The 21451-nt window shown below is 41.8% G+C and overlaps 1 protein-coding gene across 1 annotated transcript in view; it reads left to right on the forward strand.

The window, feature by feature from the left end:
* LOC140209408 (uncharacterized) overlaps positions 1-21451 on the forward strand; it is a 269809-nt gene that overhangs the window by 60469 nt on the left and 187889 nt on the right. The window contains 4 exon segments of the mRNA XM_072277654.1: positions 2903-3223; positions 5958-6278; positions 11258-11578; positions 12922-13233. Of these exon segments, the coding sequence (XP_072133755.1) occupies positions 2903-3223; positions 5958-6278; positions 11258-11578; positions 12922-13233 (1275 nt within the window).

The raw sequence follows: 21451 nt of genomic DNA on the forward strand, positions 1-21451 counted from the left end.
TTTCCCCTGAAAAAATATTTAACAAAAACCACTCTACATGTATACGGAATTATTTTATCATTTATCTATTTGCATACAATGTGGAGTTAAGTATTTATAAGCAATTGCAAAGTCAGCCAACAAAAATTCAGGAGAATATAAATCAGCCAGGTTCTTGGATCACCTCAACCCTCGCACCACAATGAAATCAAAACCGACACACCCAAAATGGTGGAGGAACTCAGCAGACAGCATCTATAGATATGAATATATTGTCGAGGTATCAGGGCATGACCCTTATTTTACTTCTTCTCAACTGCCTGTTACTTCCCCTGGGTCCCCTCCTTCTTCCTTTTCTCCTGTGGTGCACTGTCCTCTCTTATCAGATTCCTTCTTCTCCACCCCTGGACCTTTCCCACCCACCTGGCTTCACCAGTCACCTTCCAGCTAGCCTTCTTCCCTTCCTCCCAGCTTTTTATTCCAAAACATTCCTCCTTCCTTCTCAGCCCCAAAGAAAGGTCTTGGCCCGAAATGTCGACTTTCTGTCATTTCCATAGATGATGATTTTCTCCAGCATTTTCTGTGTGTTGACTTCCAGCGAATACAGATTTTATCGTGTTTACAATGAAGTCAGGGTTGAACAATTAACATTTTTAGTTAAAGTTCAAGATGGTGCCGATAAGTGGCTACTCTGTGTACAGCTCCAATGGGAATCATCAAATATTCCCATTTAGGACTGCTACAGCTAATTACACTTTAAATATATCCAATGACTTGGCCTCCACAGCTGTCTGTGGCAGTGAATTCCACAGATTTACCACTCTATGACTCAAAAAATTCTTCCTCATCTCTGTTCTAAAGGAACATCCTTGTACTCTCAAGGCTGTTCACTCGGGTCCTAGACTCCCCTACTATAGGAAACATTCTCTCCACATTCTCTTTATATAGGCCTTTCAATGAGATCATCTCTCATCCTTCTAATCTCCAGTGAGTACAGGCCATCAAACGATCCTCTGGGCGGGACTCGGGGTGACGTAACTTTCCTCTCACACTCACAACACCCAAAATGGGCTCTTTCCCTTTCCACCATTAACTTTTCATCATGAATACTTTCCGCCATGATTCGCCTCTGCTAACATCTTAAATCAAGCAAAAAATAAAACTTCTAGAGGAACTTCGGGAGTCATGTGGGATCTACGGAGGCAGAGTGGTCAACATTTCAGAGAAACCCCCTGCTTCGCGACACCTCCAGCCGTTTATTTTTGCTTCAGATTAGAACATTTACTGTTGCTTCTGTCCAATATTTTAACACCTCACCATTTCATTTGGTCTTTGGGAATTGTCCAAATGTTTCTGTATTGCTAAGTACAACAAAAAGCTTTTCAGATTGTCATGTACCACACACTAGTAGGGTCACTGTGGTTTTTTGATCAAACTTCCTGCTGACTTCTTCCTCATTTTTATTTCAGAGTTTTTTCTCAGAAGGACAGACAGATCCAGGCCGGGTCTCTGTGAATAAAATGATGTGGGCTTTGATTCTTCTGATTGGTTTTCTACCTGGTGAGTGACAACCAGCACTGGACATTCTTTAATCAATGTTTCCTTGGGGCTGTACATTGTTTCCAGAAGAGTACTTGAATATCTGTAGGCACTAAGGATGTCAGAAATCTGGAGTTCAGAGGAGCTGCTGGAGGAGCTCAGCAGCTCAAGCAGCATCTGTCAGGGGAGGGGAAAATGTCAACGGTTTGGGTCGAGACCCCTCATCAAGTGTGAGTGGAGAGGGAGATAGTGTAAATAGGAGAGGGGGAGGTGTGAGACTGGGTCCACTCGGTTGTCAGGGACTGAGGAAGGGTGAAGCACGATAGACAAACGGAATGGGGAGGGAAAGGAGTGGAGTTTGTTGATGAGTGAATGGGAAAGCAGGTAAGGAGAAAAGGGGAATCGCGTGGAGCCAGGTGGGGAGAGAATATGTCTAGGTGGAGAAATTTTCTGCGGGCTTTCAAGCGAGAACATCACGTCTACCATTGACGGAATCTGATCTCACTTTGCAGGGATCACTATGACAGTCGATGTTATTACCTTTCAATCAATCTTTCCTGGGCCATTTCAGTGGAGCAATTAGTAATGAACATTACTAGATCTGGAGTCAAAGGTAAACCAAGGTGTGTAGGGATGAGAGATTTCTGTCTCTAAAGGCCTTTCTGATCCAGATGGGATTTTGACACTCTGGTAGCTGATGTTTATCATTACTGATGTGGTTTTTAATTCCAAAACAACTAACAAATTATCTTTAAACTTCCAATGTATCCTTTTAGAAATAGAAATCACACTTGGATTTCTAGACACGAAAGTGGTAACGACCACTGTTGCACACCTTCTAACTGCACATAGAAACACTTGACAAACACAAAAGATAAAATTTCCATCAGAACCAGAAGACACAGTTTCAGACATCATGATGGGTTTCTTTCTGAAGTTTATAAACGTGTCTGTTAGTGGAGGATGTCAGGACATGGAGAGAATTGAAACATGATCTCAAATGGTCCTACCAATCCCCATTCCAACTTCTGAGTTCCCTGCATTCCGAGACGCACACTCAGGAGCATCCCAAATGAATTCTCTGGGAACTTAGTGTACACTTGAAAGGGTGACATGGTCTGAGGTAATTGATAGACTACATTGTGGCTCTCCTTCAATACTGCATTAGAAATTCAGCCCTGGATTTCTGTTCAGGATTCTACAGTGGGAATTTAATGTGCTGACACAGTAAAAGCACTGACTGCACTTCAAACCAAAGTCATTGGCTGTGCTGTCATGGACCACAGGCCGGATATGACCTGGACCTGCTTTACCATCGTGTTCAAAGTTATTTGTTTGCATTAAGTTGTTCCTTTCCCCTCAAATCTGAAAATGCCTCTCTCAGTTTCAGGTGCATTGTGGGCAGAGAAATATGTAAGAGGAGTTATGGGAAGAGCGATTACAATCGATTGTTACTATGAGGCAAAGTACCGCTCACGCACAAAGTATTGGTGCCATGGATGGACTCACCAATGTTCAGTTTTAATGGAAACAAATGGGCAACACAGACGGAGTGGACGAGTATCAATCACAGATGACCCAGAATGGGGAATATTTACTGTTACTGTGGAGGATCTTCACTCTGGAGATACAGGATGGTACAGCTGTGGAATTTCAACACCAGGTCATGATCCGATATTTAATGTACATTTACAAGTATCTGATGGTAGGTTTCTCAGTGATTGACTTTGTGCCTTCAGTAAAATAAATGTCTTATCCATGTTTCCCCTGGGAAGGGTCAGCGTATTAGATGTCCTGGGGAGTGACGATGTGCTGATCCCAGGGTTAAGCTTGTACAGTGGAGAAATGTCCATCTTGTGGATGTGTCTGAAGAACAGCAATCTCCTCCTCCTCCTGCTCAGCCTCTGCACAGATTACAAGACCTGTGTCCTGACTCTGTCCATCTCTCACTATTTCTGCATTAATATCAGTGCCATATGTTTCCCTCTCTATGGCAGGTCACTGAATCCAGTCACAATTTCATTTCCGCCTGAAAGCCACTAAACATGTGATGGGTATCTCACAAGTTGCTGCCTTTAAACACTCGGTGGGCACCTCATTTGGTAACTTTTATACCAAATAAAGTGGCCACTGAGCATCTGTTCAAGGTCTTCTGCTGCTGTGACTCATTCACTTCAAGCTTTGATGTCTTGTGTGTTCAGATGCTCTTCTGCACACCACTGTCATAAAATGAGGTTATTTGAATTTCTGTCATCTTTCTGTCAGCATGAACCAGTCTGGCCATTCTCCTCTGACCTCTCTCATTATCAAGGCATTATTGTTCACGGAATTGCTGCTCACTAGATATTTCTTGTTTTTCACACCATTCTGAAGACTGTTAAACATGCAAGTCCCAGGACATCAACAGGTTCTGAGGTACTCAAACCGCCCCGTCTGACTCCAACTATCATTGCATGGTCAAAGTCACTAAAATCTCATTTCCTCCCCATCTGATATTTGTCCTGAACAACAACTGAATCCCTTGACCATAGGCACTGTATCTGATGGTAGGTTTCTCAGTGAGTAACTTTGTGCCTTCAATGAAATAAATCCATGTTTCCTCTGGGAAAGGTCAGAACATGAAAACTCTTGGAGAGCGATGATGTGCTAATCCCAGGGTGAAGCCTGTTGAATGGAGAAATGTCCAACTCGTGACATGTCTGAAGAACAACAATCTCCTTCTCCTTCTCCTCCCACTCTGCCTCAGCACAGTTTAAAAGATCTTTGTCCAGACACTGTCCATCCCTCACTATCTCTGTATTAATATCATTGTCAAATACCATCTATAAATTTGCTGATGATACAGCCATTGTTGGTAGAATCTCAGATGGAGATGAGAAGGCATATGGGAGTGAGATATGCCAACGAGTGGAGTGGTTTCGCACCAACGAACTTGCACATGACGTCAGTAAGATGAAAGAGCTGATTGTGGAATTCAGGAAGGGATTGTGGACTTCAAGAACACATACCAATCCTCAAAGAGGGATCAGAAGTGGAGAGAGTGAGCAATTTCAGGATCCTGGGTGTGAAGATCTCAGATACCTAACCTGGTCCCAACATATTGATGCAATTATAAAGAAGGCAAGACAGCGACTATACTTCATTAGGAGTTTGAAGAGATTTGGTACGTCAACATATACACTCAAAACCTTCTATAGATGTACAGTGGAGAGCATTCTGACAGGCTGCATCACTGTCTGGTATCGGGGGTGGGGGGCGGGCTACAGCACAGGACCGAAAGAAACTGCAGAGGGCTGTAAATTTAGTTGTCTCCATCTTGGATACTAGTTTACAAATACCCAGGACATCTTCAAGCAGTGGTGTCTCAGAAAGGCAGCATCCAATATTAAGGACCTCCAGCATCCAGGGCATGCCCTTTTCTCACTGTTACCATCAGGTAGGAAGTACAGAAGCCTGAAGGCACACATCAGCGATTCAGGTACAGCTTCTTCCCCTCTGCCACCTGATTCCTAAATAGACATGGAACCCATAAACACTACAACACTTTTTTAATATATATTATTTCTGTTTGTTGCACAATTTTTAACCTATTCAATATGTTTACTGTAATTGATTTACTTACTTATTATTATTTTATTATTTTTTTCCTTCTTCTTCTATATTATGTATTGCATTTAGATGCTTCTGCTAAGTTAACAAATTTCACAACACATGCCAGTGATAATAAACCTGATTCTGATTCTGAAATGTTTCCCTTTATACAGCGGGTAGTTTTTTCCTGATAGCCATCAAACATGTGACAGATATCTCACAAGCTGCTGTCTTTAAATACTCAGTGGCCACTTTATTAGGTACCTCCTATAACTAATAAATTGGCCAAGGAATATGTTCATGGTCTTCTGCTGCTGTGGCCCATTCACTTTAAGCTTTACTGTGGGTTGTGTGCCCAGATGCTCCTCTGCATAACTGTCATAGCACGTTTATTTGAATTTCTGTCATCTTTCTGTCAGCCTGAAACTACCTGGCCATTCTCCTCTGACCTCTCCCATTGACGTCATTTTTGCTCACAGAATTGCTGCTCACTGGATACTTTTTGCTTTTTGCACCATTCTCTGTAAACTCTGCAGACTATGTATGAATATTCCTGGAATTCAACAGTTCCTGAGATACTCAAACCTCCCTGTCTGGCACCAGCTATCATTCCATGGTCAAAGTCACTAAGATCACATTTCTTCCCCATTCTGATGTTTGGCCTAAACAACAGCTGAACCTTTTGAGTATGTCTGCATGTTTTTATGTACTGTGTTACTGCCAGATGATAGACTAATTAGATATTTGCATTAACAAGCAGGTGAACAGGTGTACCTAATACATTGGCAGAAGAGAGTTTGATTTTCAGATGTTCATTCAGTGTCTGATTGTTCAATTCCTTCCCACAGAAACTGTGTCTGTTCCTGTGCTTCGAAATCTGTCACCAGCAAATGTCTCCCATCTCGGTGGCTCCGTGTTAGTGTCCTGTGAGTCTCTCCAGGGATCCCTTCCCATTCAGTACTCATGGTATGAACAAACCTCATCTGGGGATCAAATGATCTCAGACACCGATGAACTGGTTCTACCTTGTCAATCCTTAGACCTCCAAGCCCATCAATATTACTGCAAAGCCTCAAATAGGCTTGGAATAAAATCCAGCGGAATGCTAAATGTGACAATCTTCAACAGCAGAGAGATCTGCAGATATGTGACAAGAATTAATGGCACCAGTAAGTTCTCCTTTCAAGGAAGGATACATTTAAAGATTTCTTTTTGTTACTCTGTTACTGCTGTTCTTATACTTCTACTGAGGGTAAGGAATTTCTTTGCATTCGTAGAAGCTACACATTGCAGCCTCCATGGGGTAGATCAAAGTGTAGTCAACAGTTAAGTCTGTGACTTCTCCTGGAAAATGTGGAACATCTTAAACATAGCTGGACTTGCAGCTCCAGACAAATTGGTGGCATTCCATTCATACTTCTGGTTTTTGCACTGAAGATACTAGAATGAGTGTTGAATCACGAGACAGTGGCACTGTCATAAAAGGAAAAGGAAGGACATATAATATAGCAAGAATTTGTGGGAAGTTAGAGAATTGGGGAACTTTAAAAAAACCAACATAGTCATAGTCATACTTTATTGATCCTGGGGGAAATTGGTTTTCATTTCAGTTGCACCGTAAATAATAAATAGTAATAAAACCATAAATAGTTAAATAGTAATATGTAAATTATGCCAGTAAATTATGAAATAAGTCCAGAACCAGCCTATTGGCTCAGGGTGTCTGACCCTCCAAGGGAGGAGTTGTAAAGTTTGATGGCCACAGGCAGGAATGACTTCCTATGACGCTCTGTGTTGCATCTCGGTGGAACGAGTCTCAGGCTGAATGTACTCCTGTGCCCACCCAGTACATTATGTAGTGGATGGGAGACATTGTCCAAGATGGCATGCAACTTAGACAGCATCCTCTTTTCAGACACCACCGTGAGAGAGTCCAGTTCCATCCCCACAACATCACTGGCCTTACGAGTGAGTTTGTTGAAGAATGTAACAAGAAAAGCCAAAAGGAGAGAAAAGATTAAATATAAAGGGAAAATAGTCAATAATATAAAAGAGGAGACTAGAAGATTTTCAGATATATAAAGTGTAAGAGAGAAGCAAGAGTGGATATTAGATCACTGGATAATGAAGCTGGAGACATAGAAATGAGGTACAAAGAAATGGAGGATGGTCACTGAGGAAGACACAAGCAGTATGACAGAAATTCAGCAATGTCAAGGGGCAATGTCAAGGAGTGAGTGTAGTTGCTCTTACTAAGGAGAAGGTGCTTGGGAAGCTGAGAGGGCTGGAGGTAGGTATATAGGTCACCTGGCTCAGATGGTCTACACCCCAGGGTTCTTAAAGAGGAAGCTGAAGAAATTGTGGAGGCATTAGTAGTGATCTGATTCTGGGTTGGTTCTGTGGGACTGGAATATTGGAAATGTTACTCCACTCTTTCAGAAGAGAGGGAGGCAAATGAGAGGGAATTATAGACCAGTTAGCCTGACGTCAGTGGTTGGGAAGGTGCTGGAGTTCATTATGAAGGATAGGATTTCAGGGTACTTGAAGGTGCATGATGACATTTGGTTTCATTATGGGGAAATCTTGCCTGAAAAATCTGTGGGAATTCTTTGAGGAAATAATAGGCAAGACAGATAAAAGAGAGTGGATATTGTTGACTTGGATTTTCAGAAGGCCTTTGACTAGGTGCCACATATGAGCCTGCTAAACAAGATAAGAAGCCAGGTATTACTAGAAAGATTCTAGCATGGATGAAAGATTGGGTGACTGGCAGGAGGCAAAGAATGTGAACAAAATGGTGCCTTTTTGTTTGCCTGTCAGTGACTTGTAGTGTTCCACAGGGGCTGGTGTTAGGACTGCTACTTTTTATGGTGTATGTTAATCACTTGGATGGCAGGTTTGGGGATAACAAGGTCAAAGTCAAAGTTTGCACCGTTTGTTGTCCATTGATTCTGGTTACAGTTACTGTACTGTAAATTTGCTAAGTATGCCGCAGCAAAAGAATCTCAGGGTTGTGTGTGGTGAGATGTACGCACTCTGATAATAAATCTCTACTTTGACTTTGACTTTAAGGGGAATCTCAGTGAATCCAATCGAATATTGAAAGGCCTAATTAGAGTGGATTTAGAGAGAACGTTTCCTTTAGTGGGGCAGAGATATGAGAAGGGAGCCCACACCTTCTAATTGAGTCTATGCACGGAAATGATCAAGGCTGCTGCATTTCGTGATTGAGAATAGAATAATAAACCTTCAAAATCCATGGGAAACACTATAGAGATGCCTGTTGTAGGCAAGGAATGGGCTGGTGTTCAGCTTGCTGCTCCACAGGGTTTACTCGTCTCTGTGCTGAACTGAGGCTGCAGCTTGCAATTAACAGGCTCCTGAATCGGCTGCAGTGATAACTGGCTTTGTGTCTGTGACCCATTTTTGCGAATTTCAGTTCCGAACGTAATTTGCTTACTTTTATGGTTTGCATGATTTTTATTTCTGCATATTGGGTGTTTGACAGTGTTTTTTTAATGGGTTCTATTTGGTTTCTTTATTTTGTGGGTTCCTGTAAGGAGACAATCTCAATGTTGTATATAGTATACATACTTCGATAATAACAACGCCGTCTCTGCTGACTGGGCCACGTACACCGAATGTCAGACGGGAGGATCTCGAAAGACCTGCTGTACGGGGAACTGGCCTCCAGCAATAGAGCACAAGGATGGCCCCATCTTCGTTTCAAAGACGTTTGCTAGAGAGACATGAAGTCATTGAAAATGAACGTCGAGAGGTGGGAGGGCATTGCAAGCGATCGCTCTCACTGGAGGCTGGAACTACGCAGAGGTCTAAAAAGAGGAGAAGAGAAGCTGAGGCTTGCTGCTGAAGAAAAGTGCACTCGTCGGAAAAACAGCACCAAGACAACACTGAGGGACAGCGCCTTCAAGTGCAGTCGCTGCAGCCGAGACTGTCACTCCCGTGTGGGCCTCTACAGCCACAACAGACACTACTCTAACACAGACTGAAGCGAGACTTTCCAGGCGCAGATCCATGGTCTCGCGAGACTAATGGATGCCACCACTTTGATAATAAATGTACTTTGAACTTCAAACATCTCAGTTGAAGTGTAAGCTGATTGGCTGTGATTCCAAAAGCTATCACACCTGTGCAGTGAAATAGAATTCTGAATTTAACCTTTCAAAAGTGTGGTCCAGTTCAGAGAAGATGCAGCAGAGTCATAGAGTTACAGGTTTTGGAAACAGGAGCTTCAGCCCAAGTCCATAGTCTCTTCCTGAGCTTCTCCCATTTCCCTGTATTTGGTCGGTATGCTTCTCAAGCTTTCCTGTCCATGAACTTTTCCAATTGTATTTTAAATTTGTGCCCACCTCTAGCACTTCCTCTGACAGCCTTTTCCATGTACACACTGCTCTGTGTGGAAAACACTGCCCCTCCAGGCCCTCTGACCTTCAGTCTAGACTCTCTAGTTTTCGACTCTCCTACCCTAAGATAAGGAATGCTACCATACTTTTGCCCCTCTTAATTTGTGAACCTCTATAAGGTCACCCCTCAGCTGCCCTCACTTCAGGGAAAACAGTCCCAGCCTATCCATAACCCAAACCCTCCAGTCCCAGCAGCATCTTTGTGAATGTTTTCTGTCACCCTCTTGAATTTAATCACACTCTTCCCCTGGAACTGCACAGAGTAGTCCAGATGAGATCTTATCAATGTCCTTTATAGCTGTAACATGCCATCCCAGCTGTACTTAATGCCCCATCCAATGAAGGCAAGCAGATCGTATGACTTGTTCACCACTTAGTCCACCTGTGTTGCCACTTTCAGGGACCACTGTCATTGCACATCTCGTTCTCTACAGTGTAAGTTGTGCTCTTGTTTAATTTCCCAAAGTGCATCACTCCACACTGCCTGAGTTCAATTCCATCAGCCATTTCACTGGCCACATTCCTAGTTCAAAGTTCAAAGTAAATTTATTGTCAAAGTACCTATATCACAAACAACTAAGAGATTCATTTTCTTGCAGGTACCCACAAAACAAAGTAACACAGTAGAATTCATGACAAGACACACAGAGCAAAGACTGACAGACAAGCAAAAGATGACAAATCGTGCAAATCATAACAATATGTAAACAAATAATACATGGAACATGAGAGGCAGAGTCTCTGAAAGTGAGTCCACAGCTGTGGAGTCAGTTCAGTGCTGCGGCGAGTGAAGCCAATCCTGGAGCACGATGGCTTAAGGGCAACAATTGCTGGCAAACCCAGCGGTGTGGGACCCAAGACTCCTGCACCTTCCGCCTGATTGTAGAAATGAGAAGAGAGGGAGACAGGTCAAATGCAGGCAGACGGGACGGGCTCAGGTGGGGGAGTCATGCTAGCACAGAGTAACGGGGCTGAACCCTGGTTCATTTTCCAGGTCCCATTGTAAGCTTAGATCTTTCCATTGTCCACCACACTACTCTGTCATCGGCAACTTATTAATCACGTCACCTACATTTTCATTCCAAATTATTAATGCAGATGACAAAAAACTTTAGTTGGCAAACAACAGCACTGATCTTGATGGCACCCCAGTGGTGATAAAGTCAGATGTTGTCAGTAGACCAACAACCACAAAGTGACTATTTCCACCAAGCCTCTTCAGTATCCATCCAACTAGCTTACCATGTGATCTCACATTACACATCAGTCTGCTATGCAGGGTCTTGTCATAAGCCTTGCTAAACTCATGTGCTAAACTCTATTGCCCTGTTCTCAACAGTTCCTTTGATCATCTCTTCACAAAAATCTCAAGACAATTTTTTTTTGAGAGATGATTTCCCACACACAAAATCAGGTTGACCATCCAAAATCAGAGCTTCCCTTTGCAAGTTCAGGTGATCTATTGTTACACAATTTACCCACCACTGACTTCAGGCTCACCTGCCTGGAATGGGACTGGATCAGTTACCCATTGACTCAGAAATGTGGAAACAGACTGAGACATTAGTGGGCAGTGATAATGATGACTCCAATCAAATAAAAATCATGAGTTGTGAAGAGCTGTGAGCTCGTGTTGAGGGACGATGCTGTTGTCTTCCCAGACCACATGCAGTCTGTATAAGTTTGATTTTACCTGTCCATTTTCTGAAGAACTTCTCCCTCAGTTTCAGGTGCTTTATGGGCAGAAGATAAAGTAAGAGGAGTTGTGGGAAGAGTGATCACAATCGATTGTCACTATGCAGCAATGTACCGTTCACACACAAAGTATTTGTGCCGCATGTGGGATCGCCAATGCACATCATTAGTGAATACAAATGGGACAAATGAGCAGTATGGAAGAATGACAATCAGAGATAACACATCCCAGGGAATATTTACTGTTACTATGGAGAATCTCGTCTCTCAAGATACAGGACTTTACAGATGTGGAATTACAACATCTGGCAATCATCCAGTGTTTGATGTGCATCTACACGTGTCTGACGGTAGGTTTCTCATTGATTGACATTATGTCTCCATTGAAATGTCTGATCCATATTTTCCATGGGAAGACCCAGGGCAGCACCAATATTCTGAGGCTCCGTTAGGCTGAGGCTCAACAGACTCCGCTCAGTCCCCCTGGAGCAGGGCAACCCAATCCCCATCTTCTCTCAGGGATCAGTCACACCCTCTCCAGCCCCACTGCCTCTATCTCCCTCTTTCTCTCTCCCTCCATACCAGTCAAGGAGCTCCGAGTCCCTACCTGTAGTGCCTGCTGACCTGCCTGACCATTCCCATGTGGAAAATGCAGAAATGGAACTACAGAAGAAGATTGAACATGGAACAGCCAGCACAGAAGTGATGATACTGAGGATGCGTTTGGCCAACATGTGCTCCACTGACCATGTTCCCTGGAATGAAAGGGTTAACATATGGATGGCACTGAGGCTTTACACACTAGAATTTAGAAGAATGAGATGGGATCTCATTGAACCTATAGTATATTGACTGGTTAGATAGAGTAGATGTGAGAAGTATGTTTCCAGCAGTGGAGAAGTTGAGACTAGGGGAAAGCCAACAGAAGGACATTCCTTTTGAACAGACCTGTGGAGGAATTTCTTTTGCCAGAGGATGGTGAATCTGTGGAATTTATTGACACAGAAGGCTGTGGAAGACAAGTTATTGGGTATACTCAGAGTGGCAGTTAATAGGTTCTTGATCAGTAAGTGTGTCAAAGGTTTCAGGGAGAAGGCAGCAGATTGGGGATGAGAGGGAAAATATATCAACATTATTGAATGGTGGTGCAAACTCAATAGGCCAAATGGCCTAATTCTACTCCTATGTCTTATTGTTCTATGATTTTATGATGTCAGTCTAAGCTAATTCCATCTGCTTGCAAATGTCCATAATTACACCTGTGCCAAACTTTTTGTGGGTTAGTCTAAATGCATTCTAAATATTGTTGTTATACCTGTTCCGCCTTCTTGCCTGACAGAACAGTCACCACACTCATTGTAGCTAAAGAACTTGTCTCACAAATCTCCTTTAAATTGCCCACCTCTCACCTTAAAACAATATTTGCATTGATTTTTTAAAAACTCCACTGGAGACTGTCTCCTTGTTGCTGAGAGAGATTGCACCCTGACTTTCACACTGACCCATCACATTCTCAATATCATCACTGCTGTCCTGATCCTGATAATGGCAGATGTGGCGGTTCAGGCATCTGGGAGGATGCAGACACACAGATGGATTTAGAGGTGAGACACCCACCTGCAGATCCTGGCTGAGATGCAGAGCTGCTGAAATCTTTATTGATTTTCTGATGTTCACTGATTCTTTCCCACAGAACCGGTGTCTGTTCCTGTACTTCAATTTCTGTCTCCTGCAAATGTCTCGTGTGTTGAGGGCTCCGTGTCAGTGTCCTGTGAGTCTGTCCAGGGATCCCTTCCCATTCAATACACATGGTATGAAAACACATCGTCTGTGATCTCTGTCACCAGTAAACTGGATCTACATTGTCAATCCTTCAACTACCAACACCATCAATATTACTGCACAGCCTCGAATACTCGTGGAGCAAAGTCTAGTGAAATAGTGAACGTGTCCATCTACAACAGGGAAGGCAATTGCAGTTTTGTGATTCAATTCACTGGCACTGGTAAGTGGTGGAGGGTGCGAATCATCAGGGTGATTGATTGAGTATCATGTACCGTTTTCAAGATTCAAGATTGCTTAAAGTCATTTCTAGTGCTCAAGTGTAAGGGTCCAATACAGCACAAAAACACAATATGATATAGAACACAACAATAAATAAACAAAATAATTATAAATACATAAGATTGTTTATATGTAGTGACTGTGTATGTCCATAAAGTGACACTAGGCATAATAGTGTTTGTACCTAAGGTGGGTGACATGAAATGATAACGTAGTGGTGGTGCGTGTTGTGGAGGGGTGGGTTAGTGGGTTGAAGTGTTAATCTGTTATGTTCTTTAGGCTGCATTCAGGCATTTCTGGACTATTCTGTCTCCGCTGTGACAATTCTTGCAGAGAATCGAATGCCATATTCAATAGCTGAGAACTGAGTCTTTCACCAGAGTACTTCCTGTCTGCAGCCAGTTCTTGCTGACGATGGTGGCTTTGTGTCTAAGCAGCTGATGTTTCTGGTTGATGACTGAGATTGTTTCATCCTTGAAAAAGAGCAAATACTCAAACTCGCTCCTTCTGGATCTATAAATAGTTGCCAGTGGTTTGTTTCGTGGAAAATAGAGAGAATTGTAGAGACTAAAGAAACAGTGGAAACCACCTGCAGTTAGTGCAAGAACTCAGGAAGGATGGCCGCAGCAGGCTGTTTAGTCTCTGAAGTCTACTCCATTATTCAATATAATCCTGGCTGACCTATACTTGGCCGTCCCTGCTCCTCTATGCCCTTTCCCACTTCTCCATTCGCTGAACTATATCAAAAATATATACTTTCTGTTTAAATATCTCTACCACTCCACTTTCCCAATCTTCCAGGTGGAGAATTCCAAGGACTGTGAAGAAGTTCCTATGCATCTAATTTTAAATTACCCAATCCTAATCTTGCTACTATGCCTCCTCATTTGAGACACTCTGACAATTGAAACTGGTTTGCCCACAGAGGTCAGTGGGTGGTAGTAGATAATGTATTCTGCCAGGAGATGGTGACCAGCGGTATTACACAGTTATCTCGTGACTTTTGATCTCAATTCTCTGATTAATGGAGGCTTGTTCCGTTCAGGAACCTCTGTCCTTTGTGATTTTTATAAGGGACTTGACTGAAGAAGTGGAAGCGTTGTTTAGCATGTTTGCATTTATACATTAAATCCACTGTGATTCAATATTGTAAAACAATAAAACCTTGAACTTCCAAGGGGGTTGAATACTTTTTATTGGCATTATAAAAGTAAGGATGTAATGCTAAGGCTGTGTAAGGCAGTGTTGAGGCCTCACTGGGACTATTGTGAGCATTTCTAGGCCTATTATCTAAAATGTGTTGACTTTGGAGAGGGTTCAAATGAAGTTCACAAGAATGTTTCTGAGAATGAAAGGGTTATCATATGAGCAGCAACTGAAAGCTCTGGGCCTCTACTCACTGGAATTTAGAAGAATAAGGGGGCATCTTATTGAAACCAATCAAATGTTCAAAGGCCTAGATAGAGTGGTTGGGAAGAGCATGTTCCTTTGGTGAGGGAGTCGAGGACCAGAGGGCACATCCTCAAAAGAGAAGGATGTCCATTTAGAACAGAGATAAGGAGGAATTTCTTTAGCCGGAGGGCAGTGAAACTGGAATTCTTTGCCATGGGCGGCTGTGGAGGTCAGGTCACTGGGTGCATTTAAGGCAGTGGTTCATAGGTTCTTTGTCATGTGCCTTGTAGCTTTCCATAGAGCGTTGACCTTCTGGGGTGTTTAAGCAGCTGTATTTGCTAATCAGTGCCTTAACTAGAGTTGATAAGCCCTTGTGTTTTCGGTTTGACTTGTCAGGTTAATTGTGGCTGGCTTATGTTTTCCTCAGTCTATGATTATTTAAGGAGGAATCTCAGTTGCTGCCTCAGGGGTGGTCATTATGTCAGAGAGGATGAATTACTTCATGATGTTACTCATCGCTTTTCAGAGGCTTTGATTTCCGTGTCTTACCTTGCACCTCATCCTGGGGAACCTGCTGTTTCTCTACACCTGGATCCAGCCCTCAGGGTGTGCACCATGACAGAATGACTCCCACTGTATGGACCCAATGGAGGTTCTGAGCTTCTCCGGTCTGTGTTCAAGATTTTTTCCACAGCTATCTGGGTCAACAAGTTTCATAAGGTCTCCCATCTTAGGCTTTTTTCCTGAGTTCAACGCTGTGTTTCCAAGTTACATGCTGTGCATCCAAGTCAAGTGCTATGGTTCCAAGTCAAATGCTATGCCTTGAGCTCCAGTTCTGTCGTGTTTTTTCAGACCTGCCTCGAGAGCTCCAAATCTGTTCTGGATTCTCCAGCGCTGCCTCAAGCTCCAGGTCCCCCTTGTGTTTTTCAGACCTGCCTCGAGAGCTCCCTTGAGGTATGCCTTGCGTATATAAGGCATGCCTCAGGAGCACCAAATCTTTTCCAGATTCTTCAGTGCTGCGTCAAGATGCAGCACTGCCCCATGTTTTCAGACCTGCCTCGAGAGCTCCCTAGTCAGTCAGGTGCCAGCCTTAGGAGGGGAGGAACTGAGTTGAGCCCTGCTGCGTGCTGTAGTGCATTCAGCTTCTGGTGTGTTTAAGCAGCTGTGGTACTAATCAGTGCCTTAACTAGAGTTGATAAGCCCTCGTGTTTTCGGTTTGACTTTGTCAAGTTAATTGTGACTGGCTCATAATTCCCTCAGTCTATGATTATTTAAAGAGGATAACCAGTTGGGTCCTTGGGGTGGCCATTGTGTCAGAGAGGATGAATTACCTCATGGTTTTACTCAGTCGCTCCTCCGAGACTCTGATTCCAACATCTTACCTCTTGGTTCCGTCTCATCCTGGGCATCCTGCCATTCCTCCGCACCTGGGTCCAGTCCTGCAAGAGCGCTCCATAACATTCTTGATTAGTCAGAACGTGAAAGTTTATGGGGAGCAGGAAGGAGAATGAGGTTGAGAAGGAAATGGATCAACTATGATAAAATGGCTGAGCAGACTCGATGGGCTGAAGGCCTAACTCTATGGTCTTTGTCATCTTATGGAGATAGACAGAGTGCAGAACTGGTCTCTGAAGAGGCAGATGGAATTCTATCTGAAAAAGTGTGAAGCTATATGTTAGGTAAGATGAAATCTTAAAGCAAAGTACAAGATTAATGGCAAGATGTTGGGGTCAAAAACCAAATATCTTTTGAAGTTGACACACAAGTTGATAGGATGGTGAAGTAGGCACCTGCTATGAGCCACAAGGTAATGCTAGGGCTGTATGAAACTCTGGTTAGTCCACACTTGGAGTATAGTGTTTAGTACTGGTCACCTCATTATAAAAAGAATGCGGCAACTTTAGAGGTTTTAGAGGAGATTCAGCATGATGCTGCTAAATATATCAGGTATATTTAAGAGACTCTTAGATTAGCACATGGATGGTTGTGTGCTGTGTAGAAGGAAAGGTTAGATTGATCATGGAGTAGGTTTAAGGCTGTGACATCATGGGCTGAAGGGTCTGTACTGTGTTTTACTGTTCAATGTTGTATATAAAAGGGATATAAGGGGCAGTATTTTTACACAGAGATTGGGGGGTTATCTGGAACAAATTACTGAATGAATTGGTAGAGGTGGATAACATAAAAATGACTTTAAAACATTTCTGGAAAAGAGATATGAACTTAATATTGGCAAGAGAGACGAGATGAGTTAAACAAACTCATCAGAGTGAATGAGTTGAGCTAAAGGGCCTGTTCCCATACTGTATAACTGTCTGATGTTCAATGATGTTATTAGAACAGGAACACAAGAGATTCTGTAGATGCTGTAGACAAGATCAACGTTTACAAAATGCTGTAAGAACTCAGCTGGTCAGGCAGCATCTATGCAAAGGAATAAACAGTCAAAGTTTCAGGCCAATACCCTTCATCAGAAAGATCTCGGCCTGAAATGTTAACTGTTTATTCTTTACGTAGACGCTGTCTGAACTGTTGAATTCCTCCCGCATTTTACATTATACCAGGAGTTGTCTTTTCATTGAGAAAAGAAGCATTACCCTGTCGTATCAACAACTGAACTTGGTCCAATATCTCCACATACACTCAGTGCAGAGATGTATTCATCCCTCTGGTGAATGTTGCGACCCCAACAACAGATCTCCCAGAGCTGGTAGTTGTCATTTGCCTGGCTGGAACTTTCACTTCCAATTAAATAGAGTTTGTGATCCCAACGATCCAAGCCCCATAACTTCCCCAGGAACATGGGTGTTCGCATTTGCACAGGAAACAGAAATTACTCACCTCCATGTAACCAAGCAACCCTTTATTCAAGGAAAGAGTTTCCACCTGTCAACCATGTACTCTTGCTTGGCTGCATTTGCAAAGCACATGAGACTGAATTATCTTTCCTTGCCTCAACAGGAAGTGAATATTCATGTGAAACATTTACGACAGTATCAACTGTAAGGTAAACCTCTTGATCTAGTTCTGCTTAAGGGTACAATGTTCTTATTGCTGGCACTATGATTGGTCCTGTTCCCATATGAGAGATAATTAAGGGAGAAGTTACAGTTTTACTTGTACAGAATGCCTGTGAGAGTATTGTTTTCAGTTCTACAACCAGTGGTAAAACCAACACTCTCCTACATGTTTTAACCCCAAGACTCCAAGATAAATAAATAAATCTCTCTAAATACTTTGTAATAACTTAGACTTCAAAGTTGATATTAGTTCATATTTTAGAAGTAAATAATTGTAGTGTTTATTAATCATCCAAAGGGGAAAGCTTCAATGAACTTCATTTGCCTCATCAACACCCACAAAATACTGAAGGAATTCAACAGGCCAGGCAATATCTTCACTTGCCACATAATTGAAATTTTCCCACAACCAATGTAATAACTTTCAAGGACTCTTCAATTCATGTTCTCAATATTTATTATTTATTTATTATTTCTTTTTCAAATTGCACAGTTTGTTGTCTTCTATACTCTGGTTGAATGCATTACTTGGGTAGTTTTTCATTAATTCTGTTCTGGTTATTAATCTATAGATATTTTAAGTGTGTCCACAATAAAAAAGAATCTCAATTGTGTATGCTGACATTTATGTCCTTTGACAATAAATCTACTTTGAACTTTAAGGCTCAGAGTTCATATCATGGTGTTGTGTAATAGGTGCTTGAAACAACCTTCCAACCAACTTTCTTATAAAATTGTATGACTGCGTACCTAACAGATTTGATCCAGTTTTAAAGCCAATATTGATTTGATTTATTTTTTTTTTACTATTTGCTGCTCTATATGGCATATATTTGATACATAGAGACTTTTCATTTCATTATTTCTGAGAGCATCTTCACTTTACAGAATTATTTTACATGTGCTTAAGACATTTGCACAATTCTGTGCAACAAACCCTATCTTCCAGCACATGGCCCAAAGCCTTCTGTGGAGATCTGACTTAAGACCACATTCAGACACTTCACCAAACACTGACTGTGACTCTGTTTCCACCACTCTCTGGGTAAAAACAATCCATTCAAATCCCTTCTAAATCTATGTCATCTAGTTTTATTCACCTCTGAGAATGGGGAAGTTTGCTGTCGCCTATCCAACCTGTACATCTCATAATTTTGCATCCCTCAGTCATATCCACTCTTAACCTCATTCTCCACGGAAAGCAAGTCTAGTTTCTTATAATGTTTATTCTTAGGAAATTAGAATCATTTGCTGCACTCAAAGAGTAGCCATGCAGTGTTTTCCATAACTACTCCTTCACTAACCTCATCCCATGGTGTGAGGATGAGTTTTGTTTGTTTGTCAAACCCTAGGATGCTTTTTCCGCTTGTAATATTCACTGATGTTTACTGACTCAAGGATTGCAGGTAGAGCAATAAGCAATAAGGTAGCAACTTGCAGAGTTGACCAATGTCTCAACAACAGTAATTGCAGGAAAAAAATGATTCATTTGTAGATGACACTCAGACAATTTTTAAGACAGTGAATAGGAAACCATAGAAACCAAAGAAAAACTACAGCACAAAACAGGCCTTTTGGCCCTTCTTGGCTGTGCCGAACCATTTTCTGCCTAGTCCCACTGACCTGCACACGATTTTGAAGAGTTACACTGGATCTTTATCAGCCTGGTATTTGAGCTGAGGAATATCAAGTGGAATTTAATTTAGATATGTGCAAATTTTTGCATTTTCAAAAGTCAAATCAAGTAAGACTTTCACGATGATTGGTCAGCCTTGAAAAGTGTTAAGTGACAGTGGGATCTTGGAATTCAGGTACATGGTTCCTTGAAAGTGTAGTCAGAGTTCAAAAGGGTAGCGAAGAAGGCATTTGGCATCAGTCAGTGTACAGAAGTTGGGATGTGATGTTTCAGTTGTACAAGACAATTGATGAGATGACACTTGGAGTGTTGTGTTCAGTTTCGGTTCTCTGCTAAAGAAGAGAAGTGATTGAACTGGATGAATTGTAGACAAGATTTCAAACCTGACAGTACATATATATCACCATATACATCCCTGAGATTTGTTTTCATGCAGGGATACTCAGTAATTCCAATAACCACAATAGAATCAATGAATGACCACATTGAAAATGTTGCCATTGTCTTGTCTTGATATAATTTGCTTTTATTCCTACCTGGTTCCTACTATCTTATCATCATAATTACATTTTATTGTGGTCATTTTCATTGCCCTGATTGATTTACCCCATTGCTTCCTCAATTTACAAAGTCTCTTAACAGGATTTTAGATCTTCTGTTGTGAGTGAGTCCTTTAGAAACCGTTGAACTCAATTTTGCTTTGCCCACTGCAGTCAGGGAATGACATTTTTTGATCACCCTCATGATTGTTTTTCTCAGTTCGATATTCAGTCATGCATCTTTCATTATCTTTCATATCTACCTACATGTTCTCTATTTCTGTCTTCCTCACAGAATCAGATTTAATATCACTGACATATGTCATGAAATGTGTTGTTTTGTGGCAGTAGTACAGTGCAACACAAAGACTATAAATTACAGTAAGAAATATATATTCATAAGTAGTACAAAAAGAAAGCAAAAATACTGAGGTAGTATTCATGGGTTGGTTTATTGTGACTTCCGGAATCTGATGGTAGAGGGGAATAATCTGTTCCTAAAATATTGAGTGTGTGTCTTCATGCTTTTCTACCTCCTTTCTGATGGTGGTAATGAAAAAAGATCATGTACTGTGTGACATGTTCCTTACAGCTGTGTCCACTTTCTCCAGTAACATTTCAGTATCGTAAAGGCACTTCTATACTTCATTATTTTTCCTAAATCCATTTTCATCTACTACTTCCTAATTCAGAGAACTCATTTGTACATGACCAAGTCACAGTGATTGGGTCTGTTACTGACAATCACGGGTTGTTAACCCTCCCGAATCCTGCTGTTCAGTCAATACTAGTGTAGCCTTCTAGCTGAACTCCTCTGACTCTCTTTATTTACCTCACTCCGCACCACAAATGTTACAGAGGGAACAGAAGGTTAATGTTTCAAATACAAAGCCATCTCGTTTCATCTCATCAGTTCTGTATCTCTTCCCCTTTGCACAGTTTCGTGATATGGAAGGTGGGTCGTTGGCTGCTCTTCACTCTGCTGTTGATCAGCACTATTTCAGTCACATGGTTCACAAGACAAATTAAGGTAGGTTTATGGACATCAATGGAATTTGCTTTCAAACATACTCATCATTTGAGGAAAGACATTTAAACACATTTCATTTTCCTTATCCAATGGTCAATCCAAAGCTATCTGCAGATGATATTGTCAAGATGTTGACACACTGTATGTGTGCAGAATGCTTGATGTGAATATATTGAACTCCAGACACAACTCTAAAGCAGAGTTCCCAGTGTTGATGAATCTGATGATTTGACCTTTGCCTTTTACAGAGACACAATGAATCAGATCCTCACAGACTGGTCCATAAGGTAAAGTGAAGACTACACTAGTATTGACTGCTGGAATTTTGCACCAAGATAAAATAATCATAGTTCTTCCTTCTTGTGCAACTTGTATAATTTGTGAAGAGTTAACCTCTCATCATTAAATTGTTAACTTCATGAAGGTGAAAAAGTAATGTTACCATACTTCAGGACAGTGACTTCTTTTTCAGCATTCTATTTCCAACATGTCAATCTCACTGATCTCAGTATGATTTTTTTTGTTGTCACATCAACAAATTT

The sequence above is a fragment of the Mobula birostris genome, chromosome 14 (assembly GCF_030028105.1).
Source record: "Mobula birostris isolate sMobBir1 chromosome 14, sMobBir1.hap1, whole genome shotgun sequence".
Classification (NCBI taxonomy): domain Eukaryota; kingdom Metazoa; phylum Chordata; class Chondrichthyes; order Myliobatiformes; family Myliobatidae; genus Mobula; species Mobula birostris.